At 39.0% G+C, this 18,630-nt stretch overlaps 1 protein-coding gene across 4 annotated transcripts; it reads left to right on the forward strand.

Annotated features, from left to right (window-relative positions):
- The first annotated feature begins 1,219 nt into the window (after positions 1-1,219).
- On the forward strand, positions 1,220-15,909 carry hnf4g (hepatocyte nuclear factor 4, gamma). Of its 4 annotated transcripts, XM_061805175.1 has the most exons (13): positions 4,361-4,555; positions 6,212-6,377; positions 6,750-6,844; positions 7,308-7,414; positions 7,494-7,643; positions 9,318-9,405; positions 9,796-9,948; positions 10,521-10,570; positions 10,731-10,917; positions 12,003-12,122; positions 12,222-12,344; positions 15,562-15,592; positions 15,705-15,909. In XM_061805175.1, the coding sequence occupies exons 1-11, from the start codon at positions 4,426-4,428 to the stop codon at positions 12,341-12,343; spliced, it is 1,368 nt and encodes a 455-aa protein (XP_061661159.1). In that variant the 5' UTR covers positions 4,361-4,425; the 3' UTR covers position 12,344; positions 15,562-15,592; positions 15,705-15,909. The 4 variants fall into 4 exon arrangements, with proteins under 4 accessions (XP_061661161.1, XP_061661159.1, XP_061661158.1 ...); XM_061805177.1 differs by lacking the exon at positions 4,361-4,555 and adding an exon at positions 1,220-1,331 and having other exon boundaries at positions 15,562-15,909; XM_061805174.1 differs by having other exon boundaries at positions 15,562-15,909.
- Positions 15,910-18,630: the final 2,721 nt, after the last annotated feature.

The raw sequence follows: 18,630 nt of genomic DNA on the forward strand, positions 1-18,630 counted from the left end.
TCCCAAAAACATGCAACATTAATTGGACACTCTAAATTGCCCCTAGGTGTGATTGTGAGTGCGACTGTTTGTCTCTTTGTGCCCTGTGATTGGCTGTCAAGCAGTTCAGGGTGTACCTCGCCTCCTGCCCGTTAACAGCCTGGATAGGCTCCAGCACTCCCCGCGACCCTCGTGAGGATAAGCAGCAAAGAAAATGGATGAATGGATCCACTTAACGAATGCTTATGGGATGTGTGAGGAAACCAGGGTACCTGGAGAAAACCCATGCAGGAACAGGGAGAACGTGCAAAGTCCACACAGACGAGGCTGCGATTTGAACCCCGGTCATCAAAATTGTGAGGCAGATGTACTGACAAGTCATCCACCGTGCTTATAAACAACAGTTTAATAAATATACATTTTATACCAGAAAATAACTGGTATACAGAAGAAAGCAAATTGGCTCGACTGAAACAATGCATGTCAATAAGCAACCACAAAGCTCATGATGTGCCTGTGTCCTTTTTTATGTTTTATTATATAGTAGTTAACTTCTACCTCCACTTGTATGACAGATTTCAAATGGTATAAATTGTGTGACTCTCAACATTGACACGCGGCAGCGAGAGAACCCAGTGATGAAACATCCGTTATTGCGGTTCGCTTGCAACGAAGCACTGTCTCATATGCTGCACCACTTATACTCAATACTTTTACATTTTAATGGACTGTAATGACTATCTTTATCAACAATATATAACTTTTATGTACATGATTGAAAAAAGTCACCCACATTTTTTTATGGAATCGTGCATTCTGCATTTGGGCTTCATCTCCTGTTTTACATTTGTAATATGTAGTTATAAATTTGAACTGAATATACATTTAATTAATTAATTACACTTGAGTTTTGTATGCACAGCGAAGCAGCTCTGCCCACTTGTTGAGAATAAGAAAGACAGTAAATTATTACTTTGTCACCATTATTTTGTGAAACATTACCTCAGCTCATCTCGGTTCCCTTACCTTGAAGGGCTCGCTTTACTTCCAGCCATACACACAAACACTCACACCAGGTGATCCCTCTTCTTTTAGATTTTATGGTGCGTGGGTTACTGTTTAACATCCCCACCCATTTCTGAGTTTGTTTAGTAAATCGATCTAATGGCAGAAAGCTATGGTGGCGCCATTCAATGTGTCGCTTCATGAATTATAGGCTGCTCGACTTCACTTTTTAAACTTGTTGAATGCATATACCTTCAAACATTGTTCAGCCTCCGATAGTTGGACTTGTTCACCGCCAGAAGACAGACCTGGATAAATGCACATTCCAAACAGGCACAAAAATACAGGTAAGTCGCAGTTGAGCCAATGAAAAAAAAAATCAACAAACATTATGGTTATCCTATTATTTGTATTTTTTTTAGCGGTACAACACAGTGATGGTCACTTAAAAGAAAATCTGATTGCATGTTTTAAAACTAGATTTTTTGCAAGTACATTTCGTGAGATGATGCGGTCACCTTACAGTCACTTTTCCAAAGGCAGACATACATTATGTGCTGTAAAGATCAACTGATAGCACACTTTCCTGACCTATAGAGTCAAGACTACACGGGTTGCAGCTACAGGGACAGCAGTCGACTTAAACTATCGTTAACATATTTATCCAGAATACCCACCCAAGTAATTTTTGCTCATTTTTGGTAACAGGTAAGCTTTACAAAATAAGTCAGACTCTTCTTTATTACGAGCTGTGACAGAAATAACCTGATTATGAAAAATTATGAATAAATGTATTATAAAGTCAACAACATATTGGTTGATACTGTGGTAATTGGGGTTTATGTAAATAGTTAAGAGAGGTGTTCCTAAAAATATCTCCCTCTCATCGGTAAAACTAACCATCATATTCTGAACAGTACTGATTATGATGTGGTATCATGTAAAAATACTGCAAATTGCACTGAGAATATGAAAATGTATTTTTAAATTATCACCCACATCAAAACAACAGCAAGATTTGGTGTAAAGGTATTTTTAATACAGCTCCTGCATTGGAATTTATGAGTGCAAGTGTATTAAAATTTGTTAACAGTGATTGTATGCAATAAAATTAATATTCTCCATTATTGGTCTAAATTCAGTGAAAGTTCAGCTCCAGTACTGCTTTTCTCCTCTTATGTCCTGCAGCATATTAGTATCACAAAATGTGTGCAAGAAAAAAAGACAGTATGATCGTATTTTTATCTCCTTTTGGGATTGTTGTCATTTTTAATATTAAAAAATAAAATCACCATGAAAGTCACCTTTGTGTTTAGTGCAGTTTTAAGTGGTTAACCGTGGCTAAAATTGTGATCCATTAGAGGATGTTATAGTGATATACTAAGATTGGATTAATATTAGATTATTAAAACCAGTTTCTACTGGACGATGAATCAGAAAGTGAATGGTAACTTTTAGGAAGAAGTATCAACTGCATATGCAACAATATGAACAATTGAAGTCAAAACAGTGTTGACAGTATAATGACCAGTGCACACACACACACCACACACACACACACACACACACACACACACACACACGAAGGAAACAGTTGACCGCAGGTTTTATGGTTCTGTGAGAGTGTGGTTTCCCAGCCGAAACAGAGTTTCTCAGAAATTTCCTGTTGGATTCTTTGTCATTCATGTCACAATGTAGCTGGTTCCTTTTGTGTCTGTGTGATATTTGTAATGTTGTTGAGTGTAAAACGAGTGACTGTGTCAAAAAGTTTTTTTTAAATCATGGATTGTTGCAGTGTTTGTGTGTGTGTGTCTGTGTGTGTGTGTGTAGGGGGTTGAAGACTCATCAGAGAATGATAGACATGATGTAAACCAGAATTAAATTCAATGTTGCTTTGTTAACCTGACATCTTATATTATGGCCAGAACATAATTTCCCAAAGTGTTTTGTTTTGTCGGTGGCCTCGTTTTTAAGGTCTAAAGATAATGGTCAAGTGTACATTTTCACTCTCCACAAATGTGATGAGTCAGCCAGCACCTGGTTAAAATGTAATCTATCACCTCTCTCTCTCTCTCTCTCCTCTCTCTCTCTCTCTCTCTCTCTCTCTCTCTCTCTCTCTCTCTCTCTCTCTCTCTCTCTCTCTTCTCTCTCTCTCTCTCTCCTCTCTCTCTCTCTCTCTAACTCTCTCCCTCCCCTATCTGACTGCAACCGAGCAATCCTGTGCTTAACATGCACAGCGCCTTGTATGAAAAGTTAAGATAGAATTACATGATGAGATACACGCAAAGAGCACAAGCAAAAGAGAACCAATAGAATAAGTTTTTCAAAAATGTGCCCTACATGGAAATAGTAATGCTCCATTTGGTTTGATTTTCTCAAGTGTGCTCAAGTTAGAATTTACAGTAGTATAGAACTGGGCAGTGCCATACTGAAATACTGTATCTGTCGCTCTCTCTGTGATGTTAGAATTTTTCACTGAAAAGTGAAATTATGATATTAAACAAGATGCCACATTGATAGAGTCACTGAAACTCATTATCATCCTGATTCTTTTAGTCAAGGGAATATTAGGCGAGGCTGTATGTGTGTCATCCTCTCTGACTTCATCTCAGATATGTCCTCTTATCTCTTACAACTGTATTCAAAACAAGACAATAGCCCAAAAGGATGACCTTTGAGACACACAATGACGTTGAGCACATCCAACATACATTGACAACACGTTTCAACTAGTTTATGGTGGCAAATTGGAGTATCCCCAGTAGTCATGTCTCAATGGATGAGGCATCACAGGAATGTCTGCTGTTTGCCGTCTTCATTTGCAAATCTTAAACAAAACGTTGACATGTGTGGTCAGTGAGATTAATATATGAATTCCAGAGTGAGGTTTTATGAGCCGAAATTACGTTTATGGCAGATTCCAATGGATTTATCAGTGTTTGGCTCTTTCAAAGCATGTTTTTATAGATAATATCTACTAAGGTGTTGCTGCTATTGCCCTGCCATTGATTAGATTAAGAGGCTTGGGGAGGACACCAGCATCCCGTATTCATAAATCTGTGCACATCTGCAGGCCTTTGCACACATTTTCCTTAAGAAAACGGTCCAGGTATATCCACCAAAATCCAATGAAAAATATTTCATACTTCAAAAAAAAAAACATTGAAACAGGATGGGATTTCTTACACCTAATCTTGCCATCCCTGTGATAAATGCATGGGAGAGGAGAGATAAGTACTGTACAATAAGGTGAGAAGTCCTCGTCACAGCTCCTCCCCCTCACCTTGTTCACGGACCAATCACCCGAGATTAGAGATCTTTTATTTCAGTGATCTCCTATGTCATCTTCTGTAAGATGTTAGATAAAGTAGTTACAAGCCACTGCAAGGAAAAAAAGGGGGAACGACAGAAGAAGAAAAGAACTTGGAGGATAGCACAGGAATGAAGTATCAAACTGCTACTCAGAGTAAATCTCTATTAGATATGGAAGTTGCCAACTACTGTGACTGTCTGGATCCTTCATACAGCACGCTGGGCTTTGACAATGCTGATGTATTTTATGGAGGAGGAGGTAAGTCTCTTCATAGTACAGACACAGAAATGCAGATAGAAATATCACAACATTGTCTGAAATATGCGTGAGAATCAATTTAATTTCCTCCCCTTAAGATGCAATTCTCATTAATATGTAGGGTTAACGAGTGGAGTATAAGTTAGGCACCACCCAAATATTCTGTGTAGAAACCTAAAAAAATGTACATCTTTTGAGTGTAAGCAATCCCACTGAAGTTCAATGTGGATTTGGAAGACTGATCAAATATTGGCTGAAGCCCTTTGATACATTTAAGTCTTCTTAATGGGTCCCTTGTTCCTCCCTTTGAGTTAGTGAAGGAACAAAATCCCACAGAGCCAGGCCGAGTGGGTGGGGGAGATTATTCCAGTATGACAATGTTCTTCCCAGCCAGGAACTGTTACATGCTCCAGGCCTTCTGAGCGGGTGTGTTGTCATAGGGAAGTAGCCACAAATGTTCCTGCCACAATAATAGATAGGTTGGCATAATAAAAGTTAGTTGATTGGTGAACATGTTCAAAAAAAAAAGAACTTGGTAATAAACAGTATTCGTTAAAATTGCTTAAAATATGTTTCATGGAGCAATAAAATGGATTTGCTGTTTTCTCCCTGCTAACGCGCCACTACTGGTAAAATCCAATAAAACATCTTTGGGAAAAATGTTGGCAGAAGATACTCCACTCTGTAATGTACTGATTAATTTTTTACAGCCCTTTCAAAATATAAATAGACAGCAAAAGTCTAAAGATTGTACACTGTGGTACAATTTTTTTTCCCCAACAGTATCGTGGCAGTGGGTAAAAGGGCGCATAAGGCAAATGAACGTCATTTTAATGACGAGTATTGGAAAAAAGATTACCTTTTATGTCGTGCACGTATGCTGTATTCCATTGATTGTTGTTGTGGATTATGTTTATTTCTTTGATTGCAAGATGAGAACATCCGAGGGCAGGGAAGACAATAAAATCTTATATTCAGAATTTTAATATAGCTGAGAATAGTTAAGTAGAAATTGCATGTAAGAATTATAAAAATGTTTTATTGACTAGAAATGCTCTCCCTGCTATCATCCCGGCATTCACGTTGATAAAAAATAGTCGCAAAGAGGCCATCTTTCAATGCTCAGGTGACATTCATTTCCATTTGGCAGGCTTTTTCAAGGTGGCAAATAGCCAGACGATGGTGATGATTATTGTTTTGTTTATGGTTACAAAAGTGGCATTGCTGATCATGACAATCAAAATGATAACGGTAATAAAAAATGCGGAGATGACTGTGGAAAAAAAGGATGTCAACAATCATGTTTATTAGGCCCACTGATTGAATCCAGTGTTTGCTATTTCCTTGTTAAGTTTATATCAGTAGTATCAGGAGTGTGTATACAGTATAGACACTTGCTGGTATTACAATAACCCTCCCCACATTTCCGTATCTTTTGCTAAAGAGAAACCTTGTACTTACAGTAAAACTTTGCTTCAGATTATTTGATTGATGAATACTCCATGAATAAAACATAACTAAGAGGCAAAGCGGTATTAAAAGGTACTATGAACACTTGGGATCTACAATACTGTACATACTGTAATTCTTGCATCTGCCTGTCTGGGACTCTAAGAAGTAAGTATTGTATATTTGCCCATCTTTAATCTGTTCCAGAGAGCATGCCAGCAGAGTCGAGCCTGCCTTGTTCGGACGGGGCTAATAGTAACTGTGCCATCTGTGGAGACAAAGCCACGGGCAAACACTACGGCGCCTCCAGCTGTGACGGCTGCAAGGGTTTCTTTAGGCGCTCCATACGCAAGAACCACGTCTACACCTGCAGGTATACATATGGTGCACATATATACAATTTATGCAAGTACTGTAAATACTGAGCAACTGAGGAAGAATCTTAAAACATTTTTTTGCATCGACATATTACAGGACATTTCATTGTACACCAATACAATTAAGATTTAATGAAGTGCTCAATTTGATGGACTGCTATTTTAGACTACAGAAATAAATACACAGTATTGGGTTGTACACATGCATGCACAACACAGTAATATACTCCTTGTGCACCTGTGCACAGTGGATGCTGACTTTCACAGGGCAGTACTCGCGTTACTGCAGAGTACATCGTTAAGTCTCGGTAGGTACACTGCGTCCCATCTCTTCCGTCGAAAGCCATACTGTTGTTCTTGATGTGCAGGTTCAGCAGACAGTGTGTCGTTGACAAAGATAAGAGGAACCAGTGTCGTTTCTGCAGACTCAACAAATGCTTCAGAGCTGGCATGAAAAAAGAAGGTATGCCGGACATTTACATGGCATAGAACAAGTACCCATAACGAAACTACGCTTATATAAAGATGTACGAAAAGAAAAATTACATATATTTCTTAAAGGTAATAAGTAAAACGGGCTCAATCCCACAAGTTGCTTCAAAATGGCTGAAATAGTCAAACGTGTAAAATAGCTGATTTCATGCAAGCTTGTGTGTGTGCGTGTGTGTGTGTGTGTGTGTGTGTGTGTGTTTATGAGGGGTATAACCTTGGCATGGTGTTTTATGACCCCTAATCATGTGTTATTCAAAGCTGTTGTTCTGGATTGGAACCGGTTAAAGTTTCACTCTTACTGCTGATGGCAGCCTTGATGGCTGTTCTCCTAAATATTAACCACCGAACATGCTGTTTGCTATCATCTATAGTATGTCTCATCTATATGGAGAAAGTGGTTAGCTTTTTTTCTTACAGTCTGTAGTGTATTTCAGCTGTTCAGAATGAAAGAGATCGGATCAGCTCGAGAAGAAGCATTTCTGACTCTCAAGATCTTCCACCCATCACAGTTTTGGCCCAAGCTGAATCGCTAGCCCAGCAGGTGGTCATCCCACTTAAAAATTACTTAAGATAAGCAATAAATGTCATACACAGCATCAATACTTCCCGTTTCTATTCAGATCACCACTCCTGTTGGAATAGCAGACATAACAGAGCTGAAATCCGCCACTGTTGGGGATGTTTGTGATTCTATGAGACAGCAACTACTGGTTTTGGTGGAATGGGCCAAATACATTCCATCCTTTGGAGAACTACCTCTGGATGACCAGGTAGGATAGCATTTTGAACTCAATTTCCTTTGTGTAAAGCAATTGACACATCCATCTTAATGAGTTTCAGTTGTTATGTTGAACTTGTACTTGCATGGGAATTTAATAAGGAAAAATGCATGATTGAAACATACATAGTCAAAGTTAAATGTACTGCAGGCACATCTCAACAAGATAAATAATAGCAGAAAAGTCAATTTTCAGTACTTGTTGTCATAGCGCAAGATGCGGGGCATACCCTGAACTGGTTGCCAGCCAATAACGGCACATAGAAACATGCAACCATTTGAACCCGCATTCACATCTACGAGCAAGTTAGGGTCTTCAATTAACCTACGGTGCATGTTTTGGGGATATGGGAGGAAAGCCGAGTACCTGAAGAAACCACACGCAGGACAGGGGAGAACACGCAAACTCTACACAGGTGGGGCCGAATTTGAACCCTAGTCCTCAGAACTGTGAGACTGATCTGCCAATTAAACCGAGGACAGGGGTGGGGGGGTGCGATTGATGATGCTCCCAAACAGTCTTAAGGTTAATGTTATGTTGCCTCCTATATTTAAACTACAGAATTAGCTTTTTGTGCACTGTATTGTCTGGGCTTTCATCCTGGATCAGGCTGTGCCAAGGTGGAATTTTAAAATTACACACCATCTTATCTTGCACTTTCTACATTGGCTTCAGACCAGACCTTTCCCACTCAGAAAAGAGAAAATGCCATCCAGTTTAACCATTTTTTCTTCAATTATTCACATACTCCGACAGTCATTGCATCTTAAAACAACAGCATTTCTTTTTTAACTTTCTCCATTAATATTGAAAGTAAACATAAGCAACATGTCTAGCTCGTCTTTGCTCGACGTTGCCCAGACTGTGTTGCTAACTAAAGCAGTGGTGGGGGACGCTGTCATTAGTAAAACACATTGATGGGCTGCGTAAGTACTGTAACATTTGTAATTATGGGTGTATGTCTTTAAGGGGAGAGAGGTTGTAAGGTAAACTAGGAAAAAGAGAGTGTGGTGGAGCAGGTTGTTAGAGAGTGTTCCGTGCAATCCCCTGATGTGGCTACATCATTTTGGTTTTTTCAGTTTGTATGTGAATTGTGCCATTGGATGTAACAACCAGTCATCCCTCACTCATTGAATCACATTGCAAAATGCCACAAACCGAATAGCTGTATGTTATACTTTCAATTTACATTTGATTTTTTTTTTTTGCACGCAATGCAGAATATCTGCGAAGAGACTGCATGTGATTTATGTGAATTGTTAATGTATTAAAAGTATCAATATTAGGGAAAAATATGACAGATCCTAGTAAGTTTTTGTCATAAGATAAACTGCTAATTAAGGAAAAATATTTGGGAAATCCTGTGATTGTAGATTATTCACACAAGTTAAATAGTTTTTTATTTCTACTTTTCGAATAAGTTTTCACAAAATCCTTGACAGAACAGGTTGCTAGAACTCATCTGAATGTCTTATTTGTAAGAAGCTCACCAGCCTAGTACTGTAAAGTAATATTGGAAGTAATGATTAACCAGAGCGTTATAAGTACACACTGGCTGGATATGTGACTCCACCTTGACTATTTCGCCAAGTGTTTTTAATGTAAGAACCAAAGGCACGCATTGTTATAGTGTTTGCGCTTAAAGTATTTTGTGTATGTGTCCAGGTGAGCTTGCTCAGGGCTCATGCAGGTGAACATCTCTTGCTGGGCGTGGCCAAAAGGTCAATACCATTCAAGGACTTTCTGCTTTTAGGTAAGTGGCGGCTGGAATCTCATTTCGTTTTATATGCGGTGCATTCACGTGATTCGGCACTGAAACGTGATGACTGATTAAATGTTGTGTTTGCCGAGGAATGATTTACAATGGGGGCGTTTTTTCCTCTTTGTGACTTCAAAAGACTAAATCTTATGACTCATTAGTAGGGCGTGTGGCAGCGTTATAATGGAAGCAGATTTGTCACAAACCTACTTTGAAGAACACAAAACAGTTCTCCCACTTTCTGCCTTTCACCTTTACCCTGACCTTACCTGGAATCTTTAGAGGCCTAACAAGGGTCTCCAGATTACCATATCCGCACTCGACCCCATACAGGGCACCCTCCGAACCTGGATCATCAATGTTTGTGTATATTTTTGGATACAGGTAATGGCTGTGTGATACACAGGAACAGTCCAGAATCTGAGATCTCCCGAGTTGCAAACCGAGTTCTGGATGAGCTGGTCCAACCTTTCCAGGATATTCAAATCGATGACAATGAGTATGCTGCACTCAAGGCCATTGTCTTCTTTGACCCTGGTAATTTACTGATTTGACCTGAAATTTACCATCATACATTTTACTCTATGAGCCACGTTTAAAAGTCAAAACATTAACATAACATAAGTTTGCATGTTCTCCCTGTGCCTGCATAGGTTTTCTCCAGGTATTCTGGTTTCTTTCCACATCCCCAAAACATGCATGCTAGGTTGATTGAAGACTCTAAATTGCTCGTTGGTGTGAATGTGAGTGCAAATGGTTGGTTGTTTAAATGTCCTTAGAGATTTGCTGGCGACGAGTTCAGGGTGTACCCTGCCTCGTGCCCAAAAAATGGCTAGGATAGGATCCAGCACGCCTCCAACCCAAGTGAGGATAAGTGGTACGGAAAATGTATTGATGGATGGACATTAGACCATATATTATCTCATAAAACTACATTTATATGGCTACATTGTGAGTCAGCTAAACGCTAATTTGTCTTTATATCCAAAGTGAATCAATCAATCAATTCCATTTATATTGAATGCCTAATCAGTGCCTAATATAGCTTTTTTTTTTCGACATATGTTACTGGTTCTCTATTCATTCCATCTTGCTCCCACGATCTGCAGATGCAAAGTCTTTGCGGGATCCTTCAAAGATCAAAGCCACGCGTCTGCAAGTAAGTGAAACCTTGCATTCTCTGAATTACAATCAAAAACAAACATCCAAATAGTGATTTTCCTAAATCACATAATACTCATTTTTTTACATTGCTTTTGCTTTTTATTTATAAGCCAGTTTTTTTCATGTTAAAAGCACATTGGCCTGATGTGTTGCAGGTCCAGATGAGTCTGGAAGACTACATTAATGACCGGCAGTATGACTCGCGGGGTCGTTTTGGGGAGCTGCTACTCCTTTTGCCCACCCTGCAGAGCATCACTTGGCAAATGATTGAACAACTCCAGTTCGTTAAGCTGTACGGTCTTGCCAAGATTGACAACCTGCTGCAAGAGATGCTGCTAGGAGGTGAGAATGCATGCCTATATAAACGATGACCTTGTGGAAAACTGAAAATAGAGCACTGGATTTCTTAATGGTGGATAGCTGGATAGTTAGATTTCTGCATCGAGTAAAGCAGAATAGTAAAAAGCGCCATCATGGCAGTTTTGGAATGTAGTAAAGCACTGGCTCTCAAAGTGTGGTACTAGTACCAATAGTGGTGCGCAAGTTCCCTTTAGGGGTACATGAAAGAATCAATGGATTAAATAGACAAACTTTGTATTATGCTGGAGGTGTAATGGTACACGTCTAACTTTGGGATCGATTACCGCTCAGTGATGGGGTCGATATATGCCCTGCGACTCACTGCTGACCAGTTCAGGGTGTAGTCTGCCTTTTGCCTGAAGTCAGCTGGGATAGGCTCCCGTGATCTATGTGGGGATAAGAAGCTTGGGAAATGGATGGATGTATAATGACATTCAACTTTTTAACTGTGGGGTTCATTATACCCGCATTTACTATTATAGAACTGCTTGTTTAACTTTCATCTGCGAAGCATTATAATTAAATCCTTATCTAAATCCCGTTTTCTATATTTAAGCACAGCGTTAATGTTCATACAGTGTGTAACTTACAGTGGTGTAGAATAATGTTAAAGACAACATTTACAAATAAAACCTCAACTTCATCTTGATGAACACATGTAGCTCCTATGCTACTGTAGTTTAATGTTCATTTTGATAGTACTTGTGAAGCTAAGTATTTTTTTAAGTGGCACTTGATATACGAATGTAAAGTATAAAAAAAATTGTAACTAGTTAGACATTTGTAAGATAGAATATACAGTATATTAAAAAAAATTCAACATTGAGCCAATTAAATTAATCAAACATCAATCAAACAAAGAAAATTGCAGACCTCAGAGAGCCATCATTGTCTGATGACTTTCAACAATAAAATACATTTACAACAAAATATAGTTTCAAAGGGTCCTACCCAAAAGTTCTATAATTTCAAGTTCAGCCAAAATGTTCTAGAAAAGCTCGCGTTACCCCCACTTGGTATTTTCCTGCTGATGCCAAACCAATGAGGGGTCTGTATTTTGTTTCCAGGCTTGATGTCGGAGAACACTCACCTGCATCATCCGCCGCACACCCAGCTGACCCAAGACCCCGCAACTGGGAACACACTGCTCATCAGCACGATGCCGATTGCACACCCTCAGCAGATAGGTAGAGAATACCTATGCACACACAGGAAATAAGACTAAATCAGAAACTATAAATGTGAAAAATGTAATTTTTACTCCAAGATTTTCTCTCTTCGTACAGCCTCTCCAGACACCCCCATTCCATCCCCTCCACAAGGTCAAGCTCCTGAGATGTATAAACACTTTCCTCAGCCCATTTGTCCCCCAGCCAGTCCTTCACCTTCCACACAGACAGACCCCTGATGTGAGTGCAGTGTCTTTTTATATTACTGTAAATCATGCCTTTGGTCTCAGTCATGGAGAACAAGAAGAAAAATTGAGTCCTGTCCAGTATTTGGACTTAGAACAGTAGACTCCTTGCTCATTTCTTTTAATCAAAAAGCCAAGATCCAATATGCTGCAACATTAACGTGAATGTTTTCAAGTTAATTGTAGCAAACAACCAATGTAACAATATTTGTCAACTGTATTTTGTTTAATCAAACACTTAATAATAAGAAAGTAGGTAAGAATATCAGTTTTCAACCTGCCGACTGTCAAAATAAAATCCTTTCCGAACTGCTTGATTATTAAAACAGTAATAATACCAAGTGTAAATGAAAGACAAATAATATTTGCTCGCAAAAATGTTGATATATTCTGACATTTTAAACATTTTATACATTTCTGTATATGGTATCTCGCAAAGGGATTTTAGGTGATGTAAATACATTTTATTAAGATGTTGATTAATGTAATGACTGTAATCACTTAAATTAACCCATTACTGAATTGAACTGTATATTTATTTGGAAATAATGTACATATTAATTTTTGTTCTGTAAATTTAAGAGGACCCTTCCAAAGCAAAACCAAACAAAACAACAATAACCGTGTTACAAAATGTAATAATGTCAACTACTGCATACTGTCATACTGAGAGGTGTTTCTAAATATTTTGGTTACCCCATTGAGTTGCTCTCAGTATGATGCAGCTCTGTAAATACTACAATAAATTAAAATTAATACCTTCCAGACAGTCAATCAAAACAGAGTATTATTGTCTTTAGGTAGATTTTTTTTTTACACAATTCTTGTATTGAGTTTTGTATCAAAAAGCGTTAATCACCAACAGTTTTTTTTATACAACATGCGTACCCGTTATCCATATCAATGAGATTATTATTGTTATGAAATAAAAATTAAAAAGCAGGTTTGTTAGAAAAGGAAAATTACTCCCATAGAATGTATAGCATCCATTGGTATCATGAGAAATGTTTGTTACTCACAAAATGGAAAACTACTGCTACTTTAGTTACTTTATTTTTACTCAACGAGGAACAATATCCACAGGCACAGAATAGCATATTGGCAAATATAACTTGGATATGTTTTTTTTCCATGTGCAATCATACAAAGGCATGCTTGTCCACGACTTCTCTGAGAAAGTCATCATTCCCACGCACCTTTCCATCCGTCAGGGATATACAAGTTTGTACGCGGGCTCGTGAAAGCTCACTGCCGGATGATGCCGTTCATCAAAAAAATCCAACTAGTTTCCCTCTTTCATTTATTTGACCAGACACATACTGAGGCAATGCCTAAAGCCACACCGGGAAAGCTGTACTTTTAAATATGTGTTTCTTCGCATGCACACTATCTTATTGTAGGAGTGTGTACTGGGAGTGTGTATTGTGTGTGAGTGTGTGTGTGTGTGTGTGTATTCTCACACATTGTTGATGAGGCCAGGGGATAAAATTGAGAACTCCTCTTCTCTTTATGTTGTTGTTTGACTCTCAAAAAAAAAAAAAAAACAAGAACAAAAAAAAAAACACTCAGGTTATTTATGGCCATCTAGAATCAACACTGACCAAATCCTTCTATCAACTCCTTAATAGACACGCTGTCTGGCTCAGGTCAAAATAACACCAAGTCACAATGGGACACGCTACGCATGGATATATACTGTATGTGTGTACGCTCCTGCCTGCAATTTATTTATGTGTGCCGGCACATGAGTGCACACTGTGTGTTTTTGGAAGAATGTATATCCAGGGAACTTTAATCAAAGGCACAGTGTGGAGACACGGGGGCCTCGTCGCTCGCTTCTTCCTCAGATAAAACTGCGTGTTAGCATGCCAGTCACATATCTCATCTGAGAGCCTCGTCCTCAAATCTCACACAGCACACTATCACACACCACCGTGATGGCGGCTCCACCTGAGGAGGATGACGAACGGCAGATGTCAAGATGTAGGGATGGAGGAGCACAGGATGGACAGGAGTATAGATGCATGTTATTGATTTTATTGATAATAATTTTGCTGTTATTATTTCCATGATGATGATGTTGATAATGAGCTTCTGATTTTGTACAAACACACCGAGGAGTACTATGTCCATTTCTGTTAAAAGTTAACTGAGAAGGTATTAAAAAAACAATATTAACATGTTGTACTCTCTGGTCACCTTTTTTGGTACACCTTCACAATGGAATCGAATACTCAAATATTAACGACAAAGGCTGCCTTTAAAAAGTTCATCATGCCAGGTTCTCTATCAAGGGGGTACTAATTCAACAATACAATAAAGATTTTTGTTGGGCTAGTTACTACATGTTATTACCACATTATATAAACCTATGCTTACGCGAAGTGCATATAAATATAATTAAAATATGAGCTAAATTAAAATTGAAAAAATATATTTCATAATGTAGGTTAACAAAAACCTAGGGAAAGCTTTCTCTTTATGATTACTTATTTCGATTATTTTAGACTTATGGCCCGAATTGTCAAGGTGAATGGTGCCTGTCGTTGTGATTTAAGTTCAGAAAAAACAAATTCAATAAACATAAATGAAATTGATAATATTTCTGAAATTACATTTGCGGCAGACCATATTGAAATTTCTTTTGTGCCACCGGCCATTGAGTACACTTAAATAACCAATAGGTGGCAGTAAAAGCCTTTTGTCCATATCATAAAACCAGCCCCTTATGAAGTGTTAGAATTGTATTGTACTATGTCCTTCCCTCTGAGAATAAGGAATTAAAATTAACATTATTTTTCGAAATGAGAAATTATGGTCATATATTCTCATTCACATAAGCCAACAGAAAAAAAGACGTGATCAAGAACAAGAAATTGTACCCAAACACTGGCAAATAAAAACGTTTTAAAACATTCTTTCCACTATCATACAGGTAATGCTAAACTGAAAACTATGTCTGGATTCATGTCCAACAGTGTTTCACTCACCCTAACAGCGCACAGGAAGCTGATACATTGTCATTTTATCTTACATAGTCCAATATGCATAGATTTTGAGTGTAAAAAATAAGGAAAAAGGCTTCACGGGTTATGTCCAGAATGTTGGTCTGAAATGAAAGCCATGTGTCAGCGAGCTCAGATTTAAGTCAGAGATTGTACCCTATCATTCCTCACCAGTGCATTTACCCATAATTCCTCTCTGTCTCCAAGATATCCGAAGATCCCCTGTGCAGGAGACAAGGTGAGCCTCCTGCTTCTACCTCTGGAATGAATTTCCACCTCTCCTGACTGAATTTGTGTGTCTGGCGTGTGTGCGTGCATGTGTGTGTGTGTGTGGTTTGTGATTACACAAGCGGCTGGCTGAAAGGAAGTAAAATACAGTGACAGCTTCATTTCCAAAGCTGAATTCACATAAATGAGGATTAAAGCAAGCAAGAAGATTCAGGGCTAACCTCGACCCCGATGACTGCTGCCTCTCTTTCAGTCCATCTTCACTTCCCTCCCTTTTATTTCTCATTTTTTCCTGGAGATATAGAACAGACCAAAAAGAACCCTGAAATTCATAAGCCACCACATACGCACACACACTCTGAGATAGGGAGGGAGGGGGTTCTGGGGCGTGTGCTGTACATCATGATGATGATGGTGACCAGGTTAGGGGAATGAAATTAGGGGTTAGGGGAGGCAAGGGTGTGTCTGGTGGGGAACATTAGGGAAATGAAAAAGGGGTGGACCGCTGCCGGCTCCTGAGACACAGACTTGTTAGAATAAAGGCATATAAAAAAGACGGGAGACAGAGGAGATGACAGGGTGGATGATAAGATGAGTGGTGCCATAATGAAAACAGTCCTGTGCACCCTGAGATTACATTGGGAGGGAGATTGGAGAGGGGGACAGTGGGGGCAGAAAGAGGACGCATAGGGGAAAACTGGGATTAAGGAAGAAGTCAACCAATTGAGAAAGATGGGCGCTCATTTATAAGAAGCCATAGTAAGAGTCAGCTAGATAGGACTTCATTTAGCTATAAAAAGAATGGATGGCCTTTGACCACTTGTGAGCGTTTCATTGGTTCTGTTTTCGATGGTGAAAAAGTGCTAAAGAAAAGGAGCGCTGCAGAAATGTTTCCATTACTTTACATTAAAACCTCATTGCCACCAACCAGGGCACAAAAAAGCCAATTTTGCATCAACAAATTGGACACCTTCCTGCATGTTGTTATCCATCACTAATAAATACCCCAAAATTTGCTAACTAACCTACAATGTAAAAATTATGGTTGGCCCTGTGCCCAACCATTACCCTAAATTTGAGAAGTTTTTAGGGGCACTCTTGCTAATTAATTAATAAATAAAGAAAGGGAAAACAAGAAAGGGTTTCTCTAAAACCACATCAGTGCCACATTTTCACTCAATATTCACATGTAATCTACGGGAGGTGAGTCAAACTCATTTTGGTTGATGGGCTAAAATTGCTGTCTTAAAAGTGCCAATCCAACTCTTTCTAGTATTTGCAAAGTCATAGTTTCTCTATTGTTCCTCAGTAAACATGTTAAATGCAAATTAAAATCATTGTTGCATTCCTGAGTTCCAGACGACTTTTTCACTGACAGGTCTGAAATGAAGCCATTTGGATTTCTCAAGCTACTCGACGTGACTAGCAAAGATCTGCGTGTTCTCTTTCCGCTCAGCGCTGTCAACCTAACAAATGTGTGTTCTCACAAGTGGGTCTTCTTCACTGAGGGAACCAATCAGAGGAAAGGAGACAGTCCTAGACAAATATGGAGAGAGTGGGTAAAAAAATAGGTCAAACAGAAGTAGGGATCAGAATTGCCTTTCCTGGACATTAGTATGACAAAACAAGTTTATTTTTCATGAAATTGATACTTTCTAAATCCATGTTAAAGAGTCACTCAATGGAAGTCTAATCGCCAAAATATGGGAACTAAACTATTGGAACATTTCCCCCAGTGTTTTGGTGCAAACAATTACAAGTACATTTGTAAAATATTAATCCATTCATCCATTTTCTGAGCAGCCTATCCTCACGAGGATCGCAGGAGTGCTGGAGCCTATCCCACCTGTCATCGGGGAGGAGGCAGGGTACACCCTGAAATGGTTCCCAGCCAATCGCAGGGCACATGGAGACAGACAACAGTCGCACTCACAATCACACCTTGGGGCAATTTAGAGTCTCCAATGTATGTTGCATGTTTTCGTGGAGTGGGAGGAAACCGGAGTGCCTGGAGTAAGCCCACGCAGGTACAGGGTGAATATACAAGTTCCACTCAGGTGGGGCCGGGATTTGAAACCTGGTCCTCAGAACTCTGTACAGCTGTGTCAATGTGCTGCCAGAACATGTTCACATTTATTCTAATTATGTTGCAAAGGGTTTTGAAAATCTTGTGAGCAATCTGAAATTTCTTGACAAACAATTATACTTTGAACAGTATTATGAAACAGTTTTTTTATGCAATACAAGCAATTTACAACTCAAAGTGGATCTATACATTTGCACTGTTTGCATAACTCTGCTAAACTCTAGAGCCTATTTTAAATTTATTGGAGCCCTTGGAGGCTGAAGGGAGAGGGGGTCTGGCCTATGGCCTCTATCTTTAACACCCCTCATGTACAGTATGAACCAAAACACAACATGCAAGGATCCTGTTCCTGTATGTAGTCTTTTAAGTAAGCAACCTGTCACATAGTGCATATAAAATAGCTAAGGTTTTTGTGTTTTTAACATCTTCAATGGATTTTTAAAATGTGAGCAACCACACATGACATATGAAATGAATAAGTGTAAAAAAGATCTCTGTGTGCATTGCTCTTATAGATTATGGCGTAATAGAGAAAGCACACAATTTTGATATCACCTCTGACAATGTCTTCCGTGGTAACTACACTGAGGTTGCAAACTCTTCTGCTCGACATGTTTACTGTGGTGAACGTCTTTGGAAGCAATCAACATGGCAGAAATCGCTGCTGACCACAAATTTAAGGACTTATGACTGTGCTGTACATAAAACTAAATTGGTGTAACAGCAGATGGGGATGGGGAAAAAAATCACTCTTGACACAATACACCACAGGCTATTTGGCTCAGTAATATTTTATACAGATCAGATACTCAGGCCTTGGCTGATTTGATCAACAAGTGGGGGGGGGGGGGGGGGGGGGGCTTAAATTTGGCTCAATTATTGGCATGTGTCTAGCAAAAAAGAAACTGGGGAAAACATGCACCGTGAATGTCGGGATTAAAAATGCTGCCAAAAACAAAGCA

This window comes from Syngnathoides biaculeatus, chromosome 19 (genome assembly GCF_019802595.1).
Source record: "Syngnathoides biaculeatus isolate LvHL_M chromosome 19, ASM1980259v1, whole genome shotgun sequence".
Taxonomy (NCBI): Eukaryota; Metazoa; Chordata; class Actinopteri; order Syngnathiformes; family Syngnathidae; genus Syngnathoides; species Syngnathoides biaculeatus.

Bases quoted from the DNA above. Each gene is read 5' to 3' on its own strand.
- hnf4g (XM_061805174.1), top strand. From the start codon at position 4,426: ATGAAGTATCAAACTGCTACTCAGAGTAAATCTCTATTAGATATGGAA. The intron at 6,378-6,749 runs GTATACATATGG...CTTGATGTGCAG, and splicing joins AACCACGTCTACACCTGCAG to GTTCAGCAGACAGTGTGTCG. The intron at 10,918-12,002 runs GTGAGAATGCAT...TTTTGTTTCCAG, and splicing joins GCAAGAGATGCTGCTAGGAG to GCTTGATGTCGGAGAACACT.